The sequence below is a fragment of the Stegostoma tigrinum genome, chromosome 2, assembly GCF_030684315.1.
Source record: "Stegostoma tigrinum isolate sSteTig4 chromosome 2, sSteTig4.hap1, whole genome shotgun sequence".
In the NCBI taxonomy this organism is placed as follows: Eukaryota; Metazoa; Chordata; class Chondrichthyes; order Orectolobiformes; family Stegostomatidae; genus Stegostoma; species Stegostoma tigrinum.
This window is the reverse complement of record NC_081355.1, coordinates 102,664,516-102,686,969: the sequence shown is the minus strand read 5'-3', so window position 1 is coordinate 102,686,969 and position 22,454 is coordinate 102,664,516. Positions and strand designations below refer to the sequence as shown.

At 40.5% G+C, this 22,454-nt stretch overlaps 1 protein-coding gene across 3 annotated transcripts in view; it reads left to right on the top strand.

Moving 5' to 3' along the window:
* The window catches only part of ankrd28b (ankyrin repeat domain 28b), a 178,459-nt gene that overhangs the window by 123,313 nt on the left and 32,692 nt on the right, over positions 1–22,454 (top strand). For all 3 annotated transcript variants that reach the window (XM_048552073.2, XM_048552083.2, XM_048552064.2), the window contains exons 14-18: positions 1,608–1,748; positions 12,802–12,913; positions 20,347–20,373; positions 21,107–21,181; positions 21,787–21,988. In XM_048552073.2, the coding sequence (XP_048408030.1) occupies positions 1,608–1,748; positions 12,802–12,913; positions 20,347–20,373; positions 21,107–21,181; positions 21,787–21,988 (557 nt within the window). The remainder of the gene's footprint in view (positions 1–1,607; positions 1,749–12,801; positions 12,914–20,346; positions 20,374–21,106; positions 21,182–21,786; positions 21,989–22,454) is intronic.

The following is a 22,454-nucleotide window of genomic DNA, read 5'->3' as shown; positions in this document are numbered from 1 at the left end:
TGACCCCTGTGGCTGATGTAATGTTTGCTGTAGTCATTGCAAGGTATTTTTTTAAACTACGTTGGCCTTGCATCTCATGGGTATGGGGTCTTTGGTCCTCGTGAGTGTTTGTTGTAGTGTGGCTGTAGATTTATTTGCTACCACAATTCCTAGTGATCGTAGGAGTCTTGTCGGTTTTGATATATTCTCGATACAGGGTAGTGTGGCCAGTGTATTGGGGTGTATTGTGTCTTCTTGGCCTTGTCGAACTAATAGGCACCCGCGGTTGAAGTTGTTGGGATATCTGTTGTTAACAAAGATGTTATAACGGTGGTCTTTCTTCTCCTTGCATTTCTCTGGTGTGTTGCAGTGAGCTACGCCTTGTTTGAATAGTGTCCTAATACAGTCATGTCTGTGGACATTTTGGTGATTGCTGTGGAAATTGAGGATTGAGTCAGTGTGGGTCGCCGCCTTTATATACTGTGGTTTGGACTCCCTACCGGTCACTCGTTCTATCCTGATGTCTAGAAGTTGATTGTTGTCATCTTCTCTCATAAATTTGATCATATAAATACCAAGCAGAGTAGAACAACATCGCTTCATCGGAGGCTGTACTGATGTTACCTAGCATGGTGATGAAACGTCTGAACGACAACCAGTCGGCTCAGCGACAAGCCAACAACCTCATCCACCTCCCGAGCTACAAGTCTTTGCAAGAACCTTAAACTTGTTGACATCTGTCAAGTTCCTTAATGACCTTTACTGCTGGAAAGAAAACAACCCCAGCCTATCCAATCTTTCATCCTAACTCAGACCCAGCTACCCTGGCAGTGTCCTGGTAAATCTCCTCTGCACCGTCCCTTATGCAATCACATTAAGCTACTGTTGCAGTTTCTCTTGTTCGCAATGCTTATGAAGCTGCTGGCCCCTCTGTTTTGTTGTATTTATGAACCTGCTTCCAACACCCACCAACAAAACCTCTGCGCTTTTTTCTCATATGATGGGATGTCGTTATGAGATATGCCTACAAGTAATTAATTCAATGTAGGATTAAGCTAAGCTGATGGTATCTAAGATGTTGTACATGTCCATACTCGGCTAGGAGGCCCACGTTCAAATCCCACATGTTCCTGAGGTGTGTATTAATGTAACTGAACAGGTTGATTAGAAATAAGAGATAACAAGGTGTAGAGCTGGATAAACACAGATGGCCAAGCAGCATCATACGAGCAGGAAGGCTGACGTTTCAGGCCTAGACCCCCCTCCAGATTTCTGAAGAAGGGTAAAGGCCCGAAACGAGCCTTCCTGCTCCTCCTGTTGCTTGGCCTGCTGTGTTCATCCAGCTCTACACCTTGTTCTCGCAGATTCTCCAGCATCTGCAGTTCCTGCTATCTCTATATTGATTAGAAAAATAGGTTAAATAAAAATTTAACTGCCCATTTGGACAAGGTGTTTGACAAAACAGTGCTCCAGAAGCATATCCCAATAAAAATCACTGCCTTCATCAGAAAGGGAAAGAACAAAAATATGACAAGGAGTATGGTTTAAGGAACTTTAAATCATGATGTAGCGAAAAATAATAACCAAGCAGAAAGATATTTACCGTTCTTTTTTTCTATTCTGGGAAGGACTTCACTGCATTATGCTGCTGCGAACTGCAACTACCAGTGCCTGTTTGCTCTTGTGGGATCTGGAGCCAGTGTAAACGACCTTGATGAAAGAGGTTGCACGCCACTTCACTATGCAGCAGCATCAGATACAGATGGAAAGTAAGTAATCACAGGCAAATTTGAAATGGTTGGAAATTGGCAGTGACCTAGCTTATTAATAATCTTTATTTGTATATTGTCTTTTACTTGAGGCAGCAGCTATTTACTTCCCGTCCCCCTTTAAATAACATGAACTAACACTGCCAGTTTTACGTGTTGAGCATTTTTGAATGCCAGTTAGAGAATGTATTTGCAACGTTAATTGAAGGTTGATGTAATGATTAACTGATGTTGAATCAGATCTTTTGTAAGGACAAATGAAGCTTAACCAATGTCATTTTTTTTCTTTTTCCTTAAAGCATTTTGAATTTTATCTCTCTTCATTTTAAGTTTAATTGTTTAGACTGTGGGTTTGTGCAGCATAGTAATTCAAAGGGAAAATGGAATGTGCAGTGATAGCATTTTACAGCAGAAATTGTTTGGATAATTTGATCTACAGTGATACTGAAATAACAGAATATGTTCTTCGTGATCTTGATATCCTAGATTGGTCAGGTATTAATTATTTCATTGTGATTTATGAAGTTTCCCCTGCTTGTTACTTAATTTCTTTGCCAAACGTGGGAAACAGCTCCATGCTTAGTGCCATTGCCTTTCCTTTTTTTCTGAATACTTTATAAATATATTCAAATATTGCCCCGTGACATTTAAAACACAGAAGCATTTAAGAATATTTTATGTGTTAACAACTTTAAAAAAAATACACAAATATTCCTTTGCTTGAATTTTTTGCTGTTTTGCTAGCCCAACGAACAGATTTTATTCTATTTTACTACATCAAAATGCCTTCTTTCTTTTGAGCATGTCTAACATAATTTCTCTTAAATTTGTTAATATTTCAAAGCCTCTCATTCCCAGTATCCTGGAAACTGACTTCTATTATGCTGTTTCCGTACCATTAATGTCCTTCCTAAGGCAGGTAGCCCAGACCTTCCAGTTTCTAAATAATTGGAGACTGGATACACTGAACAGATTATCAATTTATCATGTATTTGTTTTAAAGATTTATGTATCCGAACCCCTAAATCTCTGTTTTGTCTTTTTACAGTTATGCCATTTAGATGATAATTCCTTAATTTCTAAAAGTACATTAGTTCATATTTTGTCTGACCTCTTACCTACCCAACCTCCTAATTTGTAACATAATTTGAAAAAATAAACCTTGATAGCCCACCGATTGATAATAGATGAACAAAATAGTTGTCAACTTCGGTTTTGAGTTTTTCCGTCTTCCTGTTGTGTCACAAGGCACTCCCCTTTTTATATTTGGCAATCTGTGTTTTTATTGGCAGCTGTTAATATTTTGGAGGTCTGTATTGTTTCCTCCTATTTTAAATATGTCTTGTGTGCTTCCCAAACTTTTTTGAATGAATGATTTATTCTCTACTTTCCCTCTTACTCAAACTGTTTTCAAAATGTACGCTTTACTGTTTTATGTTTAAAAAGAACATGCTGAATGCTTGATTAATCATCTGGTCCACAGTGCTACAGAGATTTGCAAATAGTTATTGTGCGAAGTCTTTTTTTTAAATTGAAAATCAGTTTCAGCTCAACACAATATTGTGGTTGTGCTAGGTCAGTTCAAAGTGACCCAGTAATGAGATTTTAGGATGCCTGAGAGCAATGTCCCAGGTTGGTTTTGCATGCTGCATCTCCTAATTGCCTCTTCAAATCTTTCTGTAGATAAATTAGCAGTTTGGTTTGACTTCTTGCAATGTAATAGTTACTTTGTGTGCAACTTGGGTCATTTGGGCATGAAAGCATAGTTTTATGCTAGTATTGTGGAATTGGTAGCTTTGAGTTTTGATGTCCTACTGTGAAAGCTGTCTTTCCTTTCTTGGCTCCTAGAAATATTTAAATACTACTGTCATTTACCTTTTTGCTTTTAATATATGTGTGTTGAACTGCTTTTATTTTGACGCCTACAACATAGTTTAACTCACTTCCTTGAAAATAATTCCAAAATGTACATGCATGTACACCATAAATTGTGAAGGGAATGGCAAGTTTCCTTTTGACTGATTGTTAATTTGTCAGTTGCAAGGCAATTTCCAAAGGCCAGCTTAACTTGCGTGAAAAATTAAGTGTTTGAATTGTTTCCCAAGAAATGGGTTTTAAGGGTTAGAGAACAAAGTGCTTTCATGTACATTTAAATTTCTAAGTCAGTATTAACTTGTAAGTGTTAGTATCTGTCATGTTGGACAAGGGGTGTGCTTCTTGCTTTGGGGTTGCTCCTTGAAGTTTGTTAGACATGCTTTGTTGAAATATTGCACCAGTCCTTGTATTGCCGTCAATATAAGATAGTCATTAAAAATCCACTAGGGAGTTCGAGTGAAGCACTTTGAGGAGGTTGTGAAAATCTGGGCCTAGTTACAACAGGGAGAGATTGAAATGATTGTGTAGGTGTATTTAAGAGGATCTCTGCAAGCATATGAGAGAAGAGAATAAATAGTTGTAATAATAATTAGGTTTAGATGGGAGGATTTGCGAGTTAAGTATAAATGCCAACTGTGTGACGTGGGAACAAGCTGATCCCATTGAGAACGGCAGTGACCACATCTGCAGCAAGTGTTGGCTGCTTGAGGAGCTCCAGCTCAAAATTGATGAGATGGAATCGAACTCCAAACACTGCGGCACATCCCGGAGGGGGAGAGGTACTTGGATGCCATGTTCCAGGAGGCAGTCACACCTAGTAGATTAACGAATGTTAATTCGATCAGCGACCAGGGACAGCAGTGTGTGACTGCGAGTGAGGCAGGTAGAGGGACACTGCAGGCAGGAACACAGGAGCTGCAGCCCTTGACATTGTCCCACAGGTAAGAGGCACTTGCTCCCTACATGGATGAAGAACAAGGCTGCAAGAAAGATGAGTCAACTGACCATGACACCATGATTCAGGAAGCCATTCAAGAAGGGGGAGCTAAAGGACAAATTGTAGTTTTAGGGGATTCCATCATCGGGGGACAGAGTAACCTTTGCAAGCAGGATAGAGAGTCCCTCCTGGTGTGTTGCTTGCCCAGTGCCAGGGTGTGAGACGTTTCTGACCGGTATGAGAGAGGATCAGGGAGAGAGAGAGAGAGGGGGAGGATCCAGTTGTTATGGCCCATGTAGGTACCAACAACGTAGGCAGGACTAAAAAAAAGATTATGGGATTATGAAAAGCTAGATACAAAATTTAAAAAGCAGGTCTTTAAGGGTCATAATCTCTGGATTGCTGCACAAGCCACGTGCAAATTGGCATAGGGAGGCGAGGATGAGGTCAGTAAACAAATGGCTAAAAGAGTGGTTTGGGAAAGAGGGTTTAATTTTCAAGGGGTACTGGCATCAGCTCTGGGACAGGAGAGATCTATATCACAGGGATAGACGCCTCCTGAACAGGGCTGGGTCCAGTGTTCTGGCGAAAAGGGTAAACAGAGTGGTCAATAGGACTTCAAACTAGTAAGTAGGGGGGAAGGGAGGAGTATAGGGAGTGTAACAATTAATGAAAGGCAAAGCAGCAGTTTAGCAGTGATGAGGAAGCTTCACCTACATTGATAATTAGAAAACAAATTAAAGGGAAGGAGAACTCGAGAGCCGTTAGTAATGGAGGTGACAGGACTTAAAAAGAAGGTGAATAAACTGGTACGAAGGCACTTTATCTGAAGGCTCGGAGCATTCAAAACAAGGTGGATGAGTTCACGGTGCAAATCATGGCAAATGGGTATGATTTAGTGGCCATTACAGAGACATGGTTGCAGGATGGTCATGACTAGGAGTTAACTAACCAGGGATATCAAACTGTTCGGAAGGGCAGACAGGAAGTTCAAGAAGATAGTGTCGCTCTGATTTTTAAAGATGATATCAGGGCAGTAATGAGAGATGATATAGGTTCTACTGAACACAAGGTTGTATCCATTTGGGTGGAAATTAGGAATAGAAGGGAGAAGAAGTTGCATGTGGTCTACAGGCCTCCAAATAATGACGATATGGTGGGGTGGGAAATAAATGTAGAAATAGCTAATGCTTGTAAAATGTTACGACAATTATCATGGGGGATTTTAGTCAACATATCAAAGAACAAAGAAAATTACAGCACAGGAACATGCCCTTTGGCCCTCCAAGCCTGCGTCGACCCAGATCCTCTATCTAAACCTGTGAACTATTTTTCAAGGATCTGTATTCCTCTGCTCCATGCCCATTCATGTATCTGTCTAGATACATCTCAGTAGTCCTTCCCTCACCAATCATCTTTGTCACTTACTCAAAGAATTCTATCAAGTTGGTAAGACATGACCTTCCCTGCATAAAACCATGCTGCCTATCACTAATAAGCCCATTTTCTTCCAAATGTAAATAGATTTTATCCCTCGGTATCTTCTCCAGCAGCTTCCTCACCACTGACGTTAGGCTCACTGGTCTATAATTACCTGGATTATCCTTGCTACCCTTCTTAAACAAGGTGACAACATTAGCAATTCTCCAATCCTCCGGGACCTCACCCGTACTCAAGGATGCTGCAAAGGCCCTAGCTATTTCCTCTCTCACTTCCCTCAATAACCTGAAATAGATCCCATCCGGACCTGGGGACTTATCCACCCTAATGTCTTTTAGAATACCCAGCACTTCTCTCCCCAACCACCACCACCCCCTCGACCCCCCATGCCGACTTGACCTAGAGTAATCAAACATCTATCCCTAACCTCAACATGCGTCATGTCCCTCTCCTTGGTGAATACTGATGCAAAGTACTCATTAAGAATCTCCCTCATTTTCTCTGACTTCTCGCATAACTTGCCTCCTTTGTCCTTCAGTGGGCCAACCCTTTCTCTAGTTACCCTCTTGTTCCTTATGTACGAATAAAAGGCTTTGGGATTTTCCTTAACTCTTTTTGCTAAAAATATTTCATGACCCCTTTTTTTAGCCCTCTTAATTCCTCGTTTCAGATTTGTTCTACTTTCCCCATATTCTTCCAAAGCTTCGTCTGTTTTCAGTTGCCGAGACCTTATGCATGCTTCCTTTTTCCTCTTTGATAGTCTTACAATTTCACCTGTCATCCATGGATCCCTAATCTTGCCCTTTCTATCCCTCATTGTCAGAGGGACGTGTCTGTCCTGCACTCTAATCAACTCTCTCTTTAAAAGCCCATCTCATATCAAATGTAGATTTACCCCCAAACAGCTGCTCCCAATCCACATTCACCAACTCCTGCCTAATTTTGCTATCGTGACCCTCCCCTAGGTCAGCACTCTTCCTTTAGGACCGCTCTTGTCTTTGTCTGTCAGTGTTCTAAAACTGACAGAATTGTGATCACTATTCCCAAAGTAATCCCCGACTGAAACTTCAACCACCTGGCTGGGCTCATTCCCCAACACCAGGTCTGGTATGGCCCCTTCCCGAGTTTGACTATTTATGTACTGCTCAGTAAAACCCTCCTGGATGTTCCTTACAAATTCTGCTCCATCTAAACCCCTGACATTAAGTGAATCCCAATGTTTGGAAAATTAAAATCTCCCATCCCCATCACCCTATTGCTCCTACATCTTTCCATCATCTGCCTACGTACTTGTACCTCTATCTCACACTCGCTGTTGGGAGGCCTGTAGTACAGCCCCAACATTGTTACTGCACCCTTCCTATTTCTGAGCTCTGCCCATATTGCCTCATTGCTGGAGGCCTCCATAGTGCCCTCCTTTAGCACAGCTGTGGTATCCTCTTTGACCAGTAATGCAACTTCTCCACCCCTTTTACCTCCCTCTCTATCCCACCTGAAGCATCTATATCCTGGGATATTTAGTTGCCAATCTTGCCCTTCCCTCAACCAAGTCTCAGTAATAGCAATAACATCATACTCCCAGGTACGAATCCAAGCCCTAAGTTCATCTTCCTTGCGTACTACACTTCTCGCATTGAAACAAATGCACCTCAGACCACCTGTCCCTTTGCACTCATCATCTGCTCTCTGCGTACATCCCCCTTAGTCACGCTGCCTTCATTATGCAGTTCCTTACTGGCTTTAGTTACTACCTCCTTACTGTCTACTAACCGCCTCATTTGGTTCCCATCCCCCTGCCACATTAGTTTAAACCCTCCCCAACAGTGTTATCAAAAACACCCCCTAGGACATTGGTTCCAGTCCTGCCAAGGTATAGACCATCTGATTTGTAATAGTCCTACCTCCCCTCGAACTGGTCCCAATGCCTCAAAAATCTGAACCAGTACCAATATCCTGTGCTTAAACAAAGGAGACTATGATGGGATGAGGGAAGAGTTAGCTAAGGTAGAATAGGAACGAAAACTTTTATGGTGGGTCAATTGAGGAACAATGGAGGACTTTCAAAACCATTTTTCACAGTACTCAGCAGAAGTATGTTCCAGTGATAAGGAAGAACTGTAGGAAAAGAGATGGTCAGCCATGGATGTCTAAGGAAATAAAGGAAAGTATCAGATTGGGGGAAAAAAAATACAAAAAAGAGCAGTGGGAAACTAGTAGACTGGGAAATCTTTAGAGGCCAACAGAAAGCCACAAAAAAAGTTATAAAAAAAAAAGTAAGCTAGATTATGAAAGTAAACTAGCTCAGAATATAAAAACAGGTGGCAAAAATTTCTATAAATATGTAAATCGTAAAAGAGTGGTGAAGGTAAACATTGGTCCTTCAGAGGATGAGAAAACCAATTTAATAACTGGGAATGAGGAAATAGCCGAGGCATTAAACAGTTATTTTGTGTAGGTCATCACAGTAGAAGACACAAATAACATGCTGAAAACAGATGGCAAGAAGGTTATAGCAGATGAGGACCTAGAAACTATCATTAGCATTAAGGAGGCAGTGCTGGGCAAGCTAATGGGGCTAAAGGTAGGCCAGTCTCCTGGCCCTGATGAAATGTATCCCAGGGTAATAAAAGAGCTGATGGAGGAAGTAGTAAGTGCACTAGTAATTATTTACCAAAATTCATTGGACTCTGGCATGATTCCTGCAGATTGGAAAACGGCCAATGTGACACCACTGTTTTAAAAAAGGAAGTAGCCAAAAAGCAGGTAACTGTAGGCCAGTTAGCTTAACTTCAGTAATAGGGAAAAATGCTTGAATCTATTACTAATGAAGAAAAAGCAAGACATCTGGATATAAATTGTCCCATTGGTAACACCCAACATGGGTTCATGAAGGGTAGGTTATGTTTAACTAATTTGGTGGAATTCTTTGAGGACATTACTTGCAAAGTGGACAATGGGGAAACCTGTGGATGTGGTGTATCTGGATTTCCCAAAGGCATTTGTCGAGGTGCCACACCAAAGCCTGCTACATAATGTTAAGTTGCATGGTATTACAGGTAATGTATAGGCATGGATAGGGGATTGGTTGACCAGTAGAAAGCAAAGAGTAGGGGTAAATGGGTGTTTTTCTGGTTGGTGGTCAGTGGCTAGTGGTGTACCTTAGGGATCAGTGTTGGGATCGCAATTATTTACAATTTACATTGATGATTTGGAGTTGGGGACTAAGTGTGGTGTGTCAAAATTTACAGATGACACTAAGGTGAGTGGTAGAGCAGAGTGTGCAAAGACACTGAAAGCCTGCAGAGGGATAGAGATAGTCTAAGTGGGCAGAGGTCTGGCAGATGGAATACAATGTTGATAAGTGTGAGGTCATCCATTTTGGTAGGAATAACAGCAAAACGGACTATATTTTAAATGGTAAATAATTGCAGCACGCTGCTGTGCAGAGGGACTTGGGTGTCTTTGTGCATGAATTGCTAAAAGTAGCATTGCAGGTGATTAAAAAGGCAAATGGAATTTTGTCTACCATTGCTCGAGGATGGAGTTTAAAAACAGGGAGGCTTGGCTGTAGCTGTATAGGGTCCTGATGAGGCCACATCTGGAATATTGTGTGCAGTTTTGGTCTCCTTACTTGAGGGGTATACTAGCACTGGAGGGGGTGCAGAGGAGATTCACTCGGTTAATTCCAGAGTTGAGAGGTTTGGATTATGAGGAGATACTGAGTAGGCTGGGATTATACTCATTGGAATTCAGAAGAATGAGGGGAGATCTTCTCAAAACATATCAGATGATGAAGGGAAAAGATAAGATCTAGACAGGGAGGTTGTTTCCACTAGCAGTTGAAACTGGGGCTAGGGGGCATAGCTTCAAAATAGAGGGAAGCAGATGTAGGACTGAGGTCAGAAGGAGCTTCCTCACCCAATAAATTTTTGAACAGTAAAGGAATTAAGGGTTATAGTGAGTGGGCGGGTAAGTGGAGCTGAGTCTCAAAAAGATTAGCTGTGATCTTATTAAATGGCGGGGCAGGCTCGAGGGGCCAGATGGCCTACTCCTGCTCCTAGTTCTTATGTTCTTATGTATAATTTGACCTGAATGACCTCCTATATAATGTTCCCGATCTAATTGATTATAGGGCAGCATGTTAGATGCAGTATATTTAACAATATTTCAGTATTTAACTTCGACCTCCTGGTTCATTGTATCCGATTTCAGGTTGGCCTTGTTGATGCTTTAAAACCAATTTTGAGGTTTCCTTTGCTAAGGCTTGCCTTCCCTTTGCTGTAAGGGGACTGGAGTCAGTTTCAGTCCACAGCTTGAAATTGCTAAGTTCTGTAGGCAAATTCTTTGTATGATGGAAAGTAGTTTCCACTTTGCTTATGTCGGATTGGTTGCATTTGCTTGGTTGAATTTCTGTCACCACCTCTAGAGCAAACAAGCATAACAAGTTTTGTAATATTGTTTTTTGAATGTTAAAGCTCCATCCTGTGGAGGATAAAATAATAGCAGCTTTTCGTGCGTTAAGTACTTGAGGGCAAGTCTGAGATATTCATCCGTATCGGAGTTAGATTGATATTTGGTGTATGGCAGTTCAGAGAAGAAGTTAAGAAGTCAGTCTTGTGTCTTGGGAAGATTGGAAGGTGGTCGTAAGAGCAGAAGTAAGAGAGTTGATCCCTCAGTATGTTCAGCCATTCTATGAGATCATGTGACCTAACTCTCTGTACCCAATATAGCTTCCCCAAAGAATGGTACCCAGAGGTCCTCTTAAGAATCTGTATGTAATCTACACTGGGCTTTGTATCCTGTTTCAGGACTAGTCTCAAGAAAAGCTAATATTAATGGCGTAGGATTTGCTTTATACCATTGTGGGCAAGGAAAATAGTTACAACCCAGGAGATATTGTGAATTTCGTTCATCATGCCACTGCTTTTTTGATAAATGTTAATGACCTGAAATTTATTTGTTGAAGATCTATGGCTTTTACCTTTATTGAGGTAGAGTGCAGCACTTGGTTGTTTCTTTATTTTACTGGATCGCTGATTTTCACTCATGTTTCTTTTGTTAGCCTTTACTGGTGTTTACTTCTGAGCTTGTCATCAAGACATGAAGTGATTGCTAATGTACTATAGCATACTTCCCTAAACACATCATGCTGCAAGAGAACAGAGCCCAGTAAGATGGAGACTGCAAGTTTTGTACCACTAAATTACGCACTATAATATGGTGATACACCATGTGAATGCCCCTTGATGGTATATCAGCCAACTGTTGAGATATCATGCACAACAACTATTTTATCAGAAAATCAATTTGTAGTTAAGCAGGGGTAAGCAGCTGGAAATGCAGTAAAATCTGAAGGTAATCTAGCGCACACTTTCAGATCAATGCAAGCCACAGGAGGAAACCTCCTAAGAGAAGCTATGGAGTAACGCTATTGAAGACTGGAGGAAAGAGTGGTATTAGCAGTTCTTCAGAGAACTTAAGTAAAAGCAAAATAGTGTGAATGTTGAAGATCTGAAATAAAAAAAGTCCTTGAGTTCTGCAAAGCTGGAATATGTGGCTTGAGACTTTAATTCTATTTCTGTCTCCACTAATGATGTCCGATTTGCTGTGTATTTGTCGAACTTTGTGTTTATTTCAGATTACTTGCTAATTTGTAGCTTGCTACCTGTTGTTCAAGTAAGCGGGATTCGTTTCTGGCATCAGCCATGAACTTAGCGCCTTTAGTCTACATGTTTTGGGGGGGTTGGGGGAGTAGCTTGGGAAGTGATAGCTTGGAATTGTTTGCAGTTGAAAGCTGCTAAAGCAAAAGTTGACTCAAGGATAAAAGTCATGTCTGGTATGTGGGGTTGAAGACCTTTCCTTCTGTAACTTCATATAGAACATAAAATATAGAACAATACAGCGCAGAACAAGCATTTCGGCCCTGGATGTTGCATCGACCTGTGAACTAATCTAAGCTCCTCCCCCTACACTATCCCATCGTCATCGATATGCTTATCCAAGGACTGTTTTAAATGCTCCTAATGTGCTGAGTTAACTACATTGGCAGGCAGGGCGTTCCACGCCCTTACCACTCTCTGAGTAAAGAACCTGCCTCTGACATCTGCCTTAAATCTATCACCCCTCAATTTGTAGCTATGCCCCCTTGTACAAGCTGAAGTTGTCATCCTCGGAAAAAGACTCACTGTCCACCCTATCTAATTAAATCTTGTATTATACCTCGTTACAGTTGGCCCTCTAGTTGTTAGTATTGGTGTTGTTGAATGAACCCTTAACATCCTCCTCCCCCAATGACGTGAACCTGTTGATGAGATTGAAATTAGAATTAATATTTTAACACATGGAATGGCCACTGAAGAGGATATAAGGAGAATTCAGTGGAAAGTGCATTGAGCCACGAACAGCTTATTTAATTTGTAATTCTGGAAAGGCGTTGAGAAGGTTGCGGCCTAGACATGGGAAAAAATATAGTCCAGTAAAAGTCTTATCCATTGCAGAAGCATTATGATCAAATATGTTTTCTTTAGCTTCGCCAACAACATCAGACAGTGCTTAAATATGTGTTCTGTACAACTCAAAACTGAAAAATGTCTGAACTTTCCTTGAATAAATAATCTAATGAAAAATCATTGACCTGAAATGTTAACTCCTTTTCACAAATGCTGCCTGATGACTATTTCCGATATTCTGTTTTTATAATATTGAAATACAAGATACTTGCATATACTTTTTAAAGTGAAGTGTTGATGTTCACTGAAGGTTATTTCAAGTTGTAACTCATGACTTCTTGTCCATGTTCAGGTGCCTGGAGTACCTGCTCCGAAATGATGCAAATCCTGGAATTCGAGATAAGCAGGGTTATAATGCAGTGCATTATGCAGCTGCTTATGGGCACCGTTTATGTCTTGAACTTGTAAGTTTGTAGTTTTTTTTAAACTGAGAAACTAATTTCTAAATATTTTGATAGATGTAATAGAACCGAGAAATTAAGTAATTTGGAAGTAGCAAATGTGTTAATTTCTGTATTCCTCCATGTTGTAGAATGACCTTGATCTGTGTATGTGGACTTCAGTATGGTTGCCATCAAAGAAGTATCACATCAGGCATTATGGATTTTTCGTTACTTATCCCCTCAAAACTCTTCACAGCCAGTGAATTTCCATGACTTGCAGTTGCCAGAGGAAATAACAGTAATGAATGATTAATCTGCTTTCTCATTATTTTGGTTTAGAGAGGGATGTTAGCCAAGATACCAGAAGAACTGTCAATCAGTATGGAGCTGGAAAAGCACAGCAGGTCGCAAAGCATCTGAGGAGCAGGAAAGTCAACATTTTGGCCTGAAATGTTGACTTTGCTGCTCCTCAGATGCTGGTTCCATACCAGAAGAACATTTTTTTAAAACATAAGTGTTAAAATTTGCATTTTAATAAACTGCAATTTTCATTTAAAGTCATACCAAGCGACATGCTATTTGCAGTTATTCAGTAAAGTGCTATTCTGTACTGAGGTTTGGATCTCAAGTGGTGAAAAGTCCATAACCTTCTGAACCAATATTGCAACTGCTACCAACTAAACAAAGTAGATTCCACAATTCCTAGCCAGAGCAGTGCACGGGTAAATGATCTGTCTTGTCATTTCTTTCTCACCTAATTAGGAGGCAGTCACCCTGTTTGTATGATTCCATGTGTCTGCTCATAAAATACACAATATGTAGCACAGCTACAGCTGCTCATTCCACCTACTTTGCACGAGTCATGATCTCCCTTCCCGTGTACCTACCTGGTATCATTATTTCACCATATCCATACTTTCACAGTTCCACTACGTAGTTTCCTTTTCAAAGCACCTAAGCCACTTGTCTTGGACCATTTTCACTATTATTAAATCCCATATTTTAAATACAGTTCTCCAGTACATAAATTTCTCCTTACTTCCTGAATTGATCATAATTGGCTAACTGGCTTGAATAATGGCACCAGGTTTTGGTATTGCCTCCATGTGGAAACATTATTCTCCCCACATCTGTCCTGTTCAACCAATCCTTAAAGATAGGAGTCTTAACCTTTTCTATCTTTCCCAATAGCTGCAATATCCAAATTCCAGTAATATTTAACAGTTGTAGGAAACTTTGATTTACAAAATGAGATTCAGTGTTACCGTAAATTTTATGGACTCATGACTCATGGTATAATAACATTGAGGATTGGTTGGTGATCAGGAAACAGTGGGCATAATTAGTGCATTTTGAAGTTGCAGACGGGGGCTAATGGAATATAGCAAAAATCAGCAATGCGTCTCACCTATTGGTAATATACATCAATGACCTAGATGAAGAGATGGATAGTAATGTATCCAAGTTTGCTGATGATGCAAAGCAGGTAGAAAGATGACCTGAGAGGAAGACACTAGAGCCTGAAAAGATATAGACAGGTGAAATATGTGGGCAGCAAATAGCACATCGAGTTTATTGTATGTAAGTAACGTGGGGTGGAATCGTGGGTGGGAAATGCAGGCAGGAGTAAACAATAAGTGGAGATGGAGCCCAGAGAGACAACAGATGTGGGGCAGACAAAGGCATGGTGAATCGGGGAGAAAGAAAAGCTGCTGACGGGGACCATTTGTGGGCATTGGCAGTGGTGAAAACAGTTTGTATGATGACAGGGCCAGGTGTGTGGGCGTTGAGGGAAAGACGTGGAAGAAGGAGCTCAAGGCTTAAAATTATTGAACTCAGTATTGGATCCTGAAGAGGTTCTGATCTTCAAACATCATCTCATTTTTCGCTTGGGGACACTGAAGGTTGCAATGTTGGGATAAATTTTTGGAATTCTGTTGCTTTGCCATCCATGCCTGGGTCTGGCCTGCTTGTGACACTAGACAAACAGCAATGTGACATTCGTATCTTAAATGTCCTGAATGGCTCCTTAATGTAACACAGAAATGCAGGACAAATGTGACTTCACCAATTACAGCCACATCACTCTACCCTCAATTGTCAGGGAAATTTTGGAAGATATTGTCAAGTGTTATCAAGCAACACGTTTTAGTAATAATCTGCTCACTGACTCTCTCAATAGCTTTCACCAATGTTTCTTACTCTAGGCATCGTACAAGCCTAGTTCAAACACAAACAAAAGAGCTCAATTCCAGGGGTGACATGAGTGTGACTGTCATTTACATCAAGGCCATACTTTGTCAGAGTATGGCAGCAAGAATCCTTAGTAAACCTGGAGTCAGTGGGAATCAGGGAAAACTTGCTGCCAGTTGGAGTCATACTTGGCAGTTGTGTTTTTGGACATCAGTCATCTCAGGTCCGAGGGCATCACTGCAGGAGTTCAACAGGATAGTGTCTTTGGCCCAACCAGGCTCAACTGTTTCATCGATGAACTTTCTTCCTTCATAAGGTCAGAACTTAATGGTCAGGTCATAGAGAGTGTTGCTGAACAAAGAGACCTTGGAGTGCGTGTTCATAGTTCCTTGAAAAGAGAGTCACGGGTAGACAGGATAGTGAAGAAGGTATTTGGTATGCTCACCTTTATTGGCCAGTGCAGTGAAGATAAGAGTCGGGAAGTCATGTTGCGGCTGTACAGGACATTGGTTAGGCCACTTTTGGAATACTGTCTCCCTGCTATAGGAAGGATGTTGTGAAACTTGGAAGAGTTCAGAAAAGATTTACAAGAATGTTGCTAGGGTTGGAGAGTTTGAACTGTAAGGAGAGGCTGAATAGGCTGGGGCTGTTTTCCCTGGAGCATCAGAGGCTGAGGGGTGCTCTTATCGAGGTGTATAAAATCATACAGGGCATAGGGTGAATAGCCAAAATCTTTTCCCCACAGTAGTGGAGTCCAAAACTAGAGGGCATAGGATTAAGGTGAGGGAGAAAAATTTAAAAGCGATCTGGGGAGCAACTTTTTCCACACAGTGGTGTGTGTATGGAATGAGCTTCCAGAGGAAGTGGTGGAGGCTGATACAATTATAACCTTTAAAAGGCATCCAGATGGGTATAAGATAAGGAAGGGTTACAAAGGATATGGTCGAAATGCAGGCAAATGGGACCAGATTAATTAAGGATTTCTGGTCGGCCTGGACAAGATGGACCAAAGAGTCTGTTTCCATGCTATACAATTCTATGTCCCTATGTGGGGATGTTCACTAATAATTGTGCAGTTTTCAGCAATGTTTGCAGCTCCTCAGGTACTGAAGCAGCCCATGTCTAACAATCACACCATGCAAGTACCAACCAATCACTATCTCCGACAACAGAAAATCTGACCATCACTCCTTGACATTCGGTGGCCGTACTATAACTGAATCCCTTGTTGTCAATGTTCTATGGTTTACCATTGACTAGAAACTGAATTGGACTAGCCATATGAGTGGTGTGACTACAAGAGCAGGTCCGAAGCTAGGAATTCTGCAGTGGGTAGCTCACTTCTTGACTCCCCAAACCCTGTCAAATATCTACAAGGCCCAAGTCAGGAAATTTGATGGATACTCCCCACTTGCCTTATGAATGCAATTGCAACAGCACTAGAGAAGCTTGACACCGTCCAGGACAGAACAGCCCGCTTGATCCCCTCCAACACTGAGATACACTACAGAAATTCACCAAGGTTTCTTGGACTTTACTACTGCCTTCTGGTGGACAAGGGGAGCAAATATTTGCAAACATACCAACCTAACAACTTCCCCTGCACTCACCATCGTGACTTAGAAATAAATTATTATTCCTTCAGTGCCACTAGGTCTCAATCCTGAAGCTCTCTCCCAGATAGAATTATGGATTTACTACCAAGAAGGCAGCTCACCACCAACTTCTTAAGGGCAATTCAGGATGGTCAACCAATGGGCAGAGATGCCAAGGTCCCGTGAATATAATCCTCCGCATCATCCTCCGACACCTCCGCCATCTTCAATCTGATCCCACCACCAAAGACAGTTTTCCAGCCCCACCCTTGTCTGCCTTCTGGAGAGACCACTCTCTCCACGACTCCCTGGTCCGCTCCACGCTCCCCTCCAACCCCACCACACCCAGCACTTTCCCCTGCAACCACAGAAAGTGCTACACCTGCCCCAACACCACCTCCCTCACCCCCATCCCAGGCCCCAAGATGACTTTCCACATCAAGCAGATGTTCACCTGCACATCCGCCAATGTCGTATACTGTATCCATTGTACCCGGTGTGTCTTCCTCTACATTGCCGAAACCAAGCAGAGGCTTGGGGACCGCTTTGCAGAACACCTACGCTGGGTCTGCAGTAAATAACTGCACCTCCCAGTCGCGAAACATTTCAATTCCCCCTCCCATTCCTTTGACGACATGTCCATCCTGGGCCTCCTGCAGTGCCATAACGATGCCACCCGAAGGTTGCAGGAACAGCAACTCGTATTCCGCTTGGGAACCCTGCAGCTTAATGGTATCAATGTGGATTTCACCAGCTTCAAAATCTCCCCTTCCCCCCCCACTGCATCCCAAAACCAGCCCAGCCTGTCTCCACCTCCCTAACCTGTTCTTCCTCTCTCCCATCCCTTCCTCCCACCTCAAGCCGCACCTCCATTTCCCACCTACTAACCTTATCCCGCCCCCTTGACCTGTCCGTCCTCCCTGGTCTGACCTATATCCTCCCGACCTCCCCACCCATATGCTCCTCTGCACCTATCTTCTCTTCTATCCATCTTCAGTCCGCTTCCCCCCCCCCTCCCTATTTATTTCAGAATCCTCTCCCCAGCCCCCTCTTCTGATGAAGGAGCTAGGCCCGAAACGTCAGCTTTTGTGCTCCTAAGATGCTGCTTGGCCTGCTGAGTTCATCCAGCCCCACATTTTGTTATCTTGGATTCTCCAGCATCTGCAGTTCCCATTATCCCTGGACTGCTATGCTAATTGTTTTGAACCCGAGTATTTTTGTAAGTGCATCATCCATTTTCACAAATTGAGCCTTGTAAATAGCTGAGATTTCAGCAGGGATAAAATGAGCCGTTATGTTGATGTGACTGGTCTAGTTTAATTTCTGATTTGTAATCTGTAATGTAATAAACTGGGACCTAATGAAAGTTAGGGCCAGTTGGCTCCTTTCGCATTCAAGATTCTCATTACTTGGCACCATGAACAGTGTCGTTTGATCATCATCAGCCCAAATCTATATGTTGATATGGGATTATTACAGGCTGACAAAGGGTTGTTTTATTATCAGAGGTTTGCATGTGCAGTTGAGTGCTGGAATCATTGACGGCAACCCTATTCTTGACTTTGACAGCAGAAAATCATTGGTTTAATCACAAATAATTTGGTTCAGTGCTTACGTTTCTGATTAATCAGCATTGTTTTCAAACTAGAGCAACTATTTTCTGTTCTTCGCAAATTCATGAATTGGATGCAGGATGTTTCCTGGAAGAACTTTTAAAATGTTATCTTGAAGCCGTGACGACTGATCTGTCATTAACAGCAATCTTCCTTTTGAGAGGTTTAACTGCAGTCACTGCAGGATTTAAACTTTGATCTCCATTAGCTTCAACTTTTGTACAGTTTCATACTTTGTCCTATGTGCACTTATGCAAAGAACAACTACTGTCATCTCCGACAAGTAGCTTCTTTGTCCATGGTTGATCTAAAGTTAAGTGATTCTGGTGTAACCCAAACTGAGCATTGTTGAGGTGGCTACTAAGTGAATAGGTTTTGCTTGTTGACGGCTCCTGTCATCTGATCTATATAGACCTTTATAAACCATTTGGAAGCATTCATAGATAGAGAATAGTCATGTCATTCAAATGTTTCAAACAGTTTGCATCAATTGGACATGCCTGTGCACTTGTGTTCCTAATACACTGACATTCCCCACCTTCTTTAGGAAAAAAATAGATTTGGAGCACAGACTGGTCTGCTGATTTTGGCAATTTCAAATTGAACTGGTTTTGTGGAATATAAAAACAATTGTTAGTAAATATATTACATCCTTCACACAATGTATTGCATACTGTTCTGCGAACTTTGAGCAATAATTTACCAAATAGTTACCATATCTTATGTGAACGGTAATTGCCATGATAATTGTTCTGAAAATCTTTTTAAGCTTTAATGCATAGCAAGATTAATGAGCAAAGTGCAGTGTAAAATTTTACTTTCACTGTGTTTTTCACCAAGTTTGCTCAATGGAAATGATTTATGTGTCTTCCGCCATCAAACCCATTGTATAGGGAGAAAACAGTCCTGTTCATACTTCAAGAAATTCACGTTCACAGAAATGAAATTGCATATTCGCCACAGTCGTTTCATGATTGGCTTGACAATTTATCCTGCCATTGTTTTCGAACATTTAGTTGGTTAAAAAAAAACAGGTTACCATTCTTCATGAAATTGTAATGAGTCACCTGGGAAAAAGGGTGGTGAATATTTTGAGTTGGCCTGAGTCCGTTTCCTGCAGCAGTATAGCTGATAATAAATGAGGGACTATGTCACATTATAGTTAGTAATGAACAATGAACTAGCCAGGTTTTGTCAACAATCAAATAGTGCATGGACATTTTCCTAAAAGAAATCATGGTGCTATCAAATTCAATTTATGACTTAAAAGCAAAAATTCGAAATAACCATTAAGATTCTGTATTTAGCTAATGTTGACTTCAATGGGATCAGGTAAAGAACTGTTCACAATAAATTGGTCAAGTCTGCTGATGGGCAAAGGGATGGGAGATCAGTTCTTACAAAGCTCGGTATGCTGCACAGCCAGTTTATATGCCAATAGAGCAAGATTTGGACTTGCCAAAACAAAATAAACTGAGCACTAAAGAAGCAAGGAACAAGTTAAAACAAATAGACCCTGGCAAATGTGACAGTATGAAGACCTGCAAAGGGCGATTGAGCTACTGAAAGGATCATTGAAAACTCTCAAGGGATATCAAAATCAGTATAAAACTGGTTTTGCAATTACATTTAGGAGGAATAGGGTGGTCAGCAGCTTTGTTACTCTTTTGACAACTGATGATGCTCACGTTGCCAATGGAAATAAGGAAGCATTAGATGCATGATTATCTTCGTTGGGTATATATAGTAGTAGAAGGGTCTGCTTACAAGCCATCCAAGAAAACTGATGCTGCATCAAGAACAGGAGTCACTCCAAAATTAACTTGAAAAAAACAACAATAATAAAAACTAATGGCAGCAAAGAGTGACAAGTGCCCAGAATTAACCATTATATTTTTAATGTTGTGAATCCAAATATTGTATGTCTGCTCATATAAAAATAAATTAAGCTCTGTGTTTCATTTTATTTTTAGACATGATGTGTAGAGTCAAGGAGTTACTTAAAACTTTTGAGCTTTTACCATTTGGTAAACTTTTTTTTTAACTTTTCCAGATTGCTAATGAAACTCCTCTAGATGTAGTAAGTTATTACATTCATTTCGTACCTTGCATCCTAATTGTTTGTCATTTAATGTCATAGCCTTTAATGCATAGATGTGAGGTTGTGCTAAATATATTAGTTTTGTATGTTTAAAACCCACTTAATTGCTCTCCTTTTTCGATGCCATTTTAACATTGAATATATGAGTCAATTCAATCCTTTATTTTTCCAGAACAGGTTAGCTTGCACACAGTATCAGATATTGCAATATTATTTTGCATCAGTATCCTGTCATGCAAAAAAAGTAATAGCATTGCTTCTAAAATGTTCATGAATAGATATAGTATTCGTTGATTTTTGTCTTATATAGTTACAAACCTTAAAAAAAGCAAGAAAAGACTTTAAAGTCACTCACTGAAGTGTATCAAGTGAGCATAATGAAAGGTTATGTGCTGACTTCCACATTGCTGACAATGCAACTTGCTGGAGAAAGCAAAATATTAGGCTTCTCTGAAAAACAGGATTTGTTGACCCCATTTATTTATGAAAGTATTCAACAACCCTCAACAAAGTCTATTGATATTTGATTCTATAATCTCTGTAGCTTTGCCATCTCTCCTGAAGTTTATCCCATGAAGCTGTATACTAGCTCTGTATTAACATTTTCCTGTCTAAGATTGAATATATACTGCCATGCCCCAGAACTTGTGTTGGTTGATTGTCTTTGTCGATGTGATATTTATTTTCTAATGTATCTTATCTATTTTCTTAGTTGATGGAAACTTCAGGTACAGACATGTTGAATGATTCTGATAACAAAGCACCCATCAGTCCTTTGCATTTGGCTGTAAGTATAAAATGTATATACAAATGCTTTTGCAGGGTATCTGTCTGAAGTATATCTGGATTGTACAAAACATTTCAGTCAAACCACTTAACTAGTTTTTCATGTCCAGTAATGGATTGTAATTCTTGTGCAGTCTGGGATGTATTTATATATAAACAGTTGTATTCTAGTCACCAAAGCTAACCTAATGAACATAATGTAGTTTTATACAGTTTTTGAAAAAGCATTTTCATATATTTTTGACTGTTACTGTAGCAGGAACTGTATGATGTTGAATGGGGAGTATGATTTTATTTACCAACTACTTTAAAATCACAAGCAAGGTACAAATGCTGTTATAGATCATAACTGTAATTGTAAGCTAATTTAATGTTGATTTAAACACTAGACAATTTGAGCTACGTTCTTTGAAGTGACTTTACTGACTTCGCGTTGGAAGTGGGTCTGAAATTTTGAAACGTTAATGATTGATTCTTCCTGCAATATTTGGAAGTGCAGGTGTTACTGTATAATTTTAAAATATTAAGTTTTACAGTTCTTGTAGTGTTTATTCAAAATGCATTGTTTTTTTTGTGCTAAGCAAAATCTCTCTTCAACTTTTCCAGGCTTACCATGGACACCACCAGGCCCTAGAAGTACTGGTACAGTCTCTCTTAGATTTGGATGTGAGAAATAATAATGGGCGCACTCCATTGGACCTGGCAGCTTTTAAAGGGCATGTAGAGTGTGTGGACGTATTAATCAATCAGGGAGCATCCATTCTTGTTAAAGATTTTGTGACTAAAAGAACCCCAATTCATGCTGCAGGTATTTGCAGATTTTGTTAAAATATTGTACGGAATGAATTTCAACAAAATTTCATTGTGCTCATGCAAAACCTACATTAATGCTATAATGTAGGATGTTGCTACAATGTGGGACCTAAGAATTGTAGCACAGCAAAGGCAGCTCATGTACACAGAATCCAAATAATCTGGATATGGTACAAGTGTAAGTGCTGTTTGCTTACCTTTTCATCATACAATCTCCTGAAGAAGTAGAAGGCAAAAAAAATTGGTAGAAAGTTAGAGAACTTGATATGAACTTACAAAAACATCCAGAAAAATTCCCTACAGCTTCCAAATGCAGAACAAAATCTGTGACAGCTTCAAGAGATACAAGATGCTGAGTTTCTCCAGCATTTTCTGTGTTATGGTCTGGACCATTTCTGTCTGGTTTCTGCCTCAGTCAAGTTCCTCAATTGCTTCCCTGCTGAAATCTTCATCTATGACTT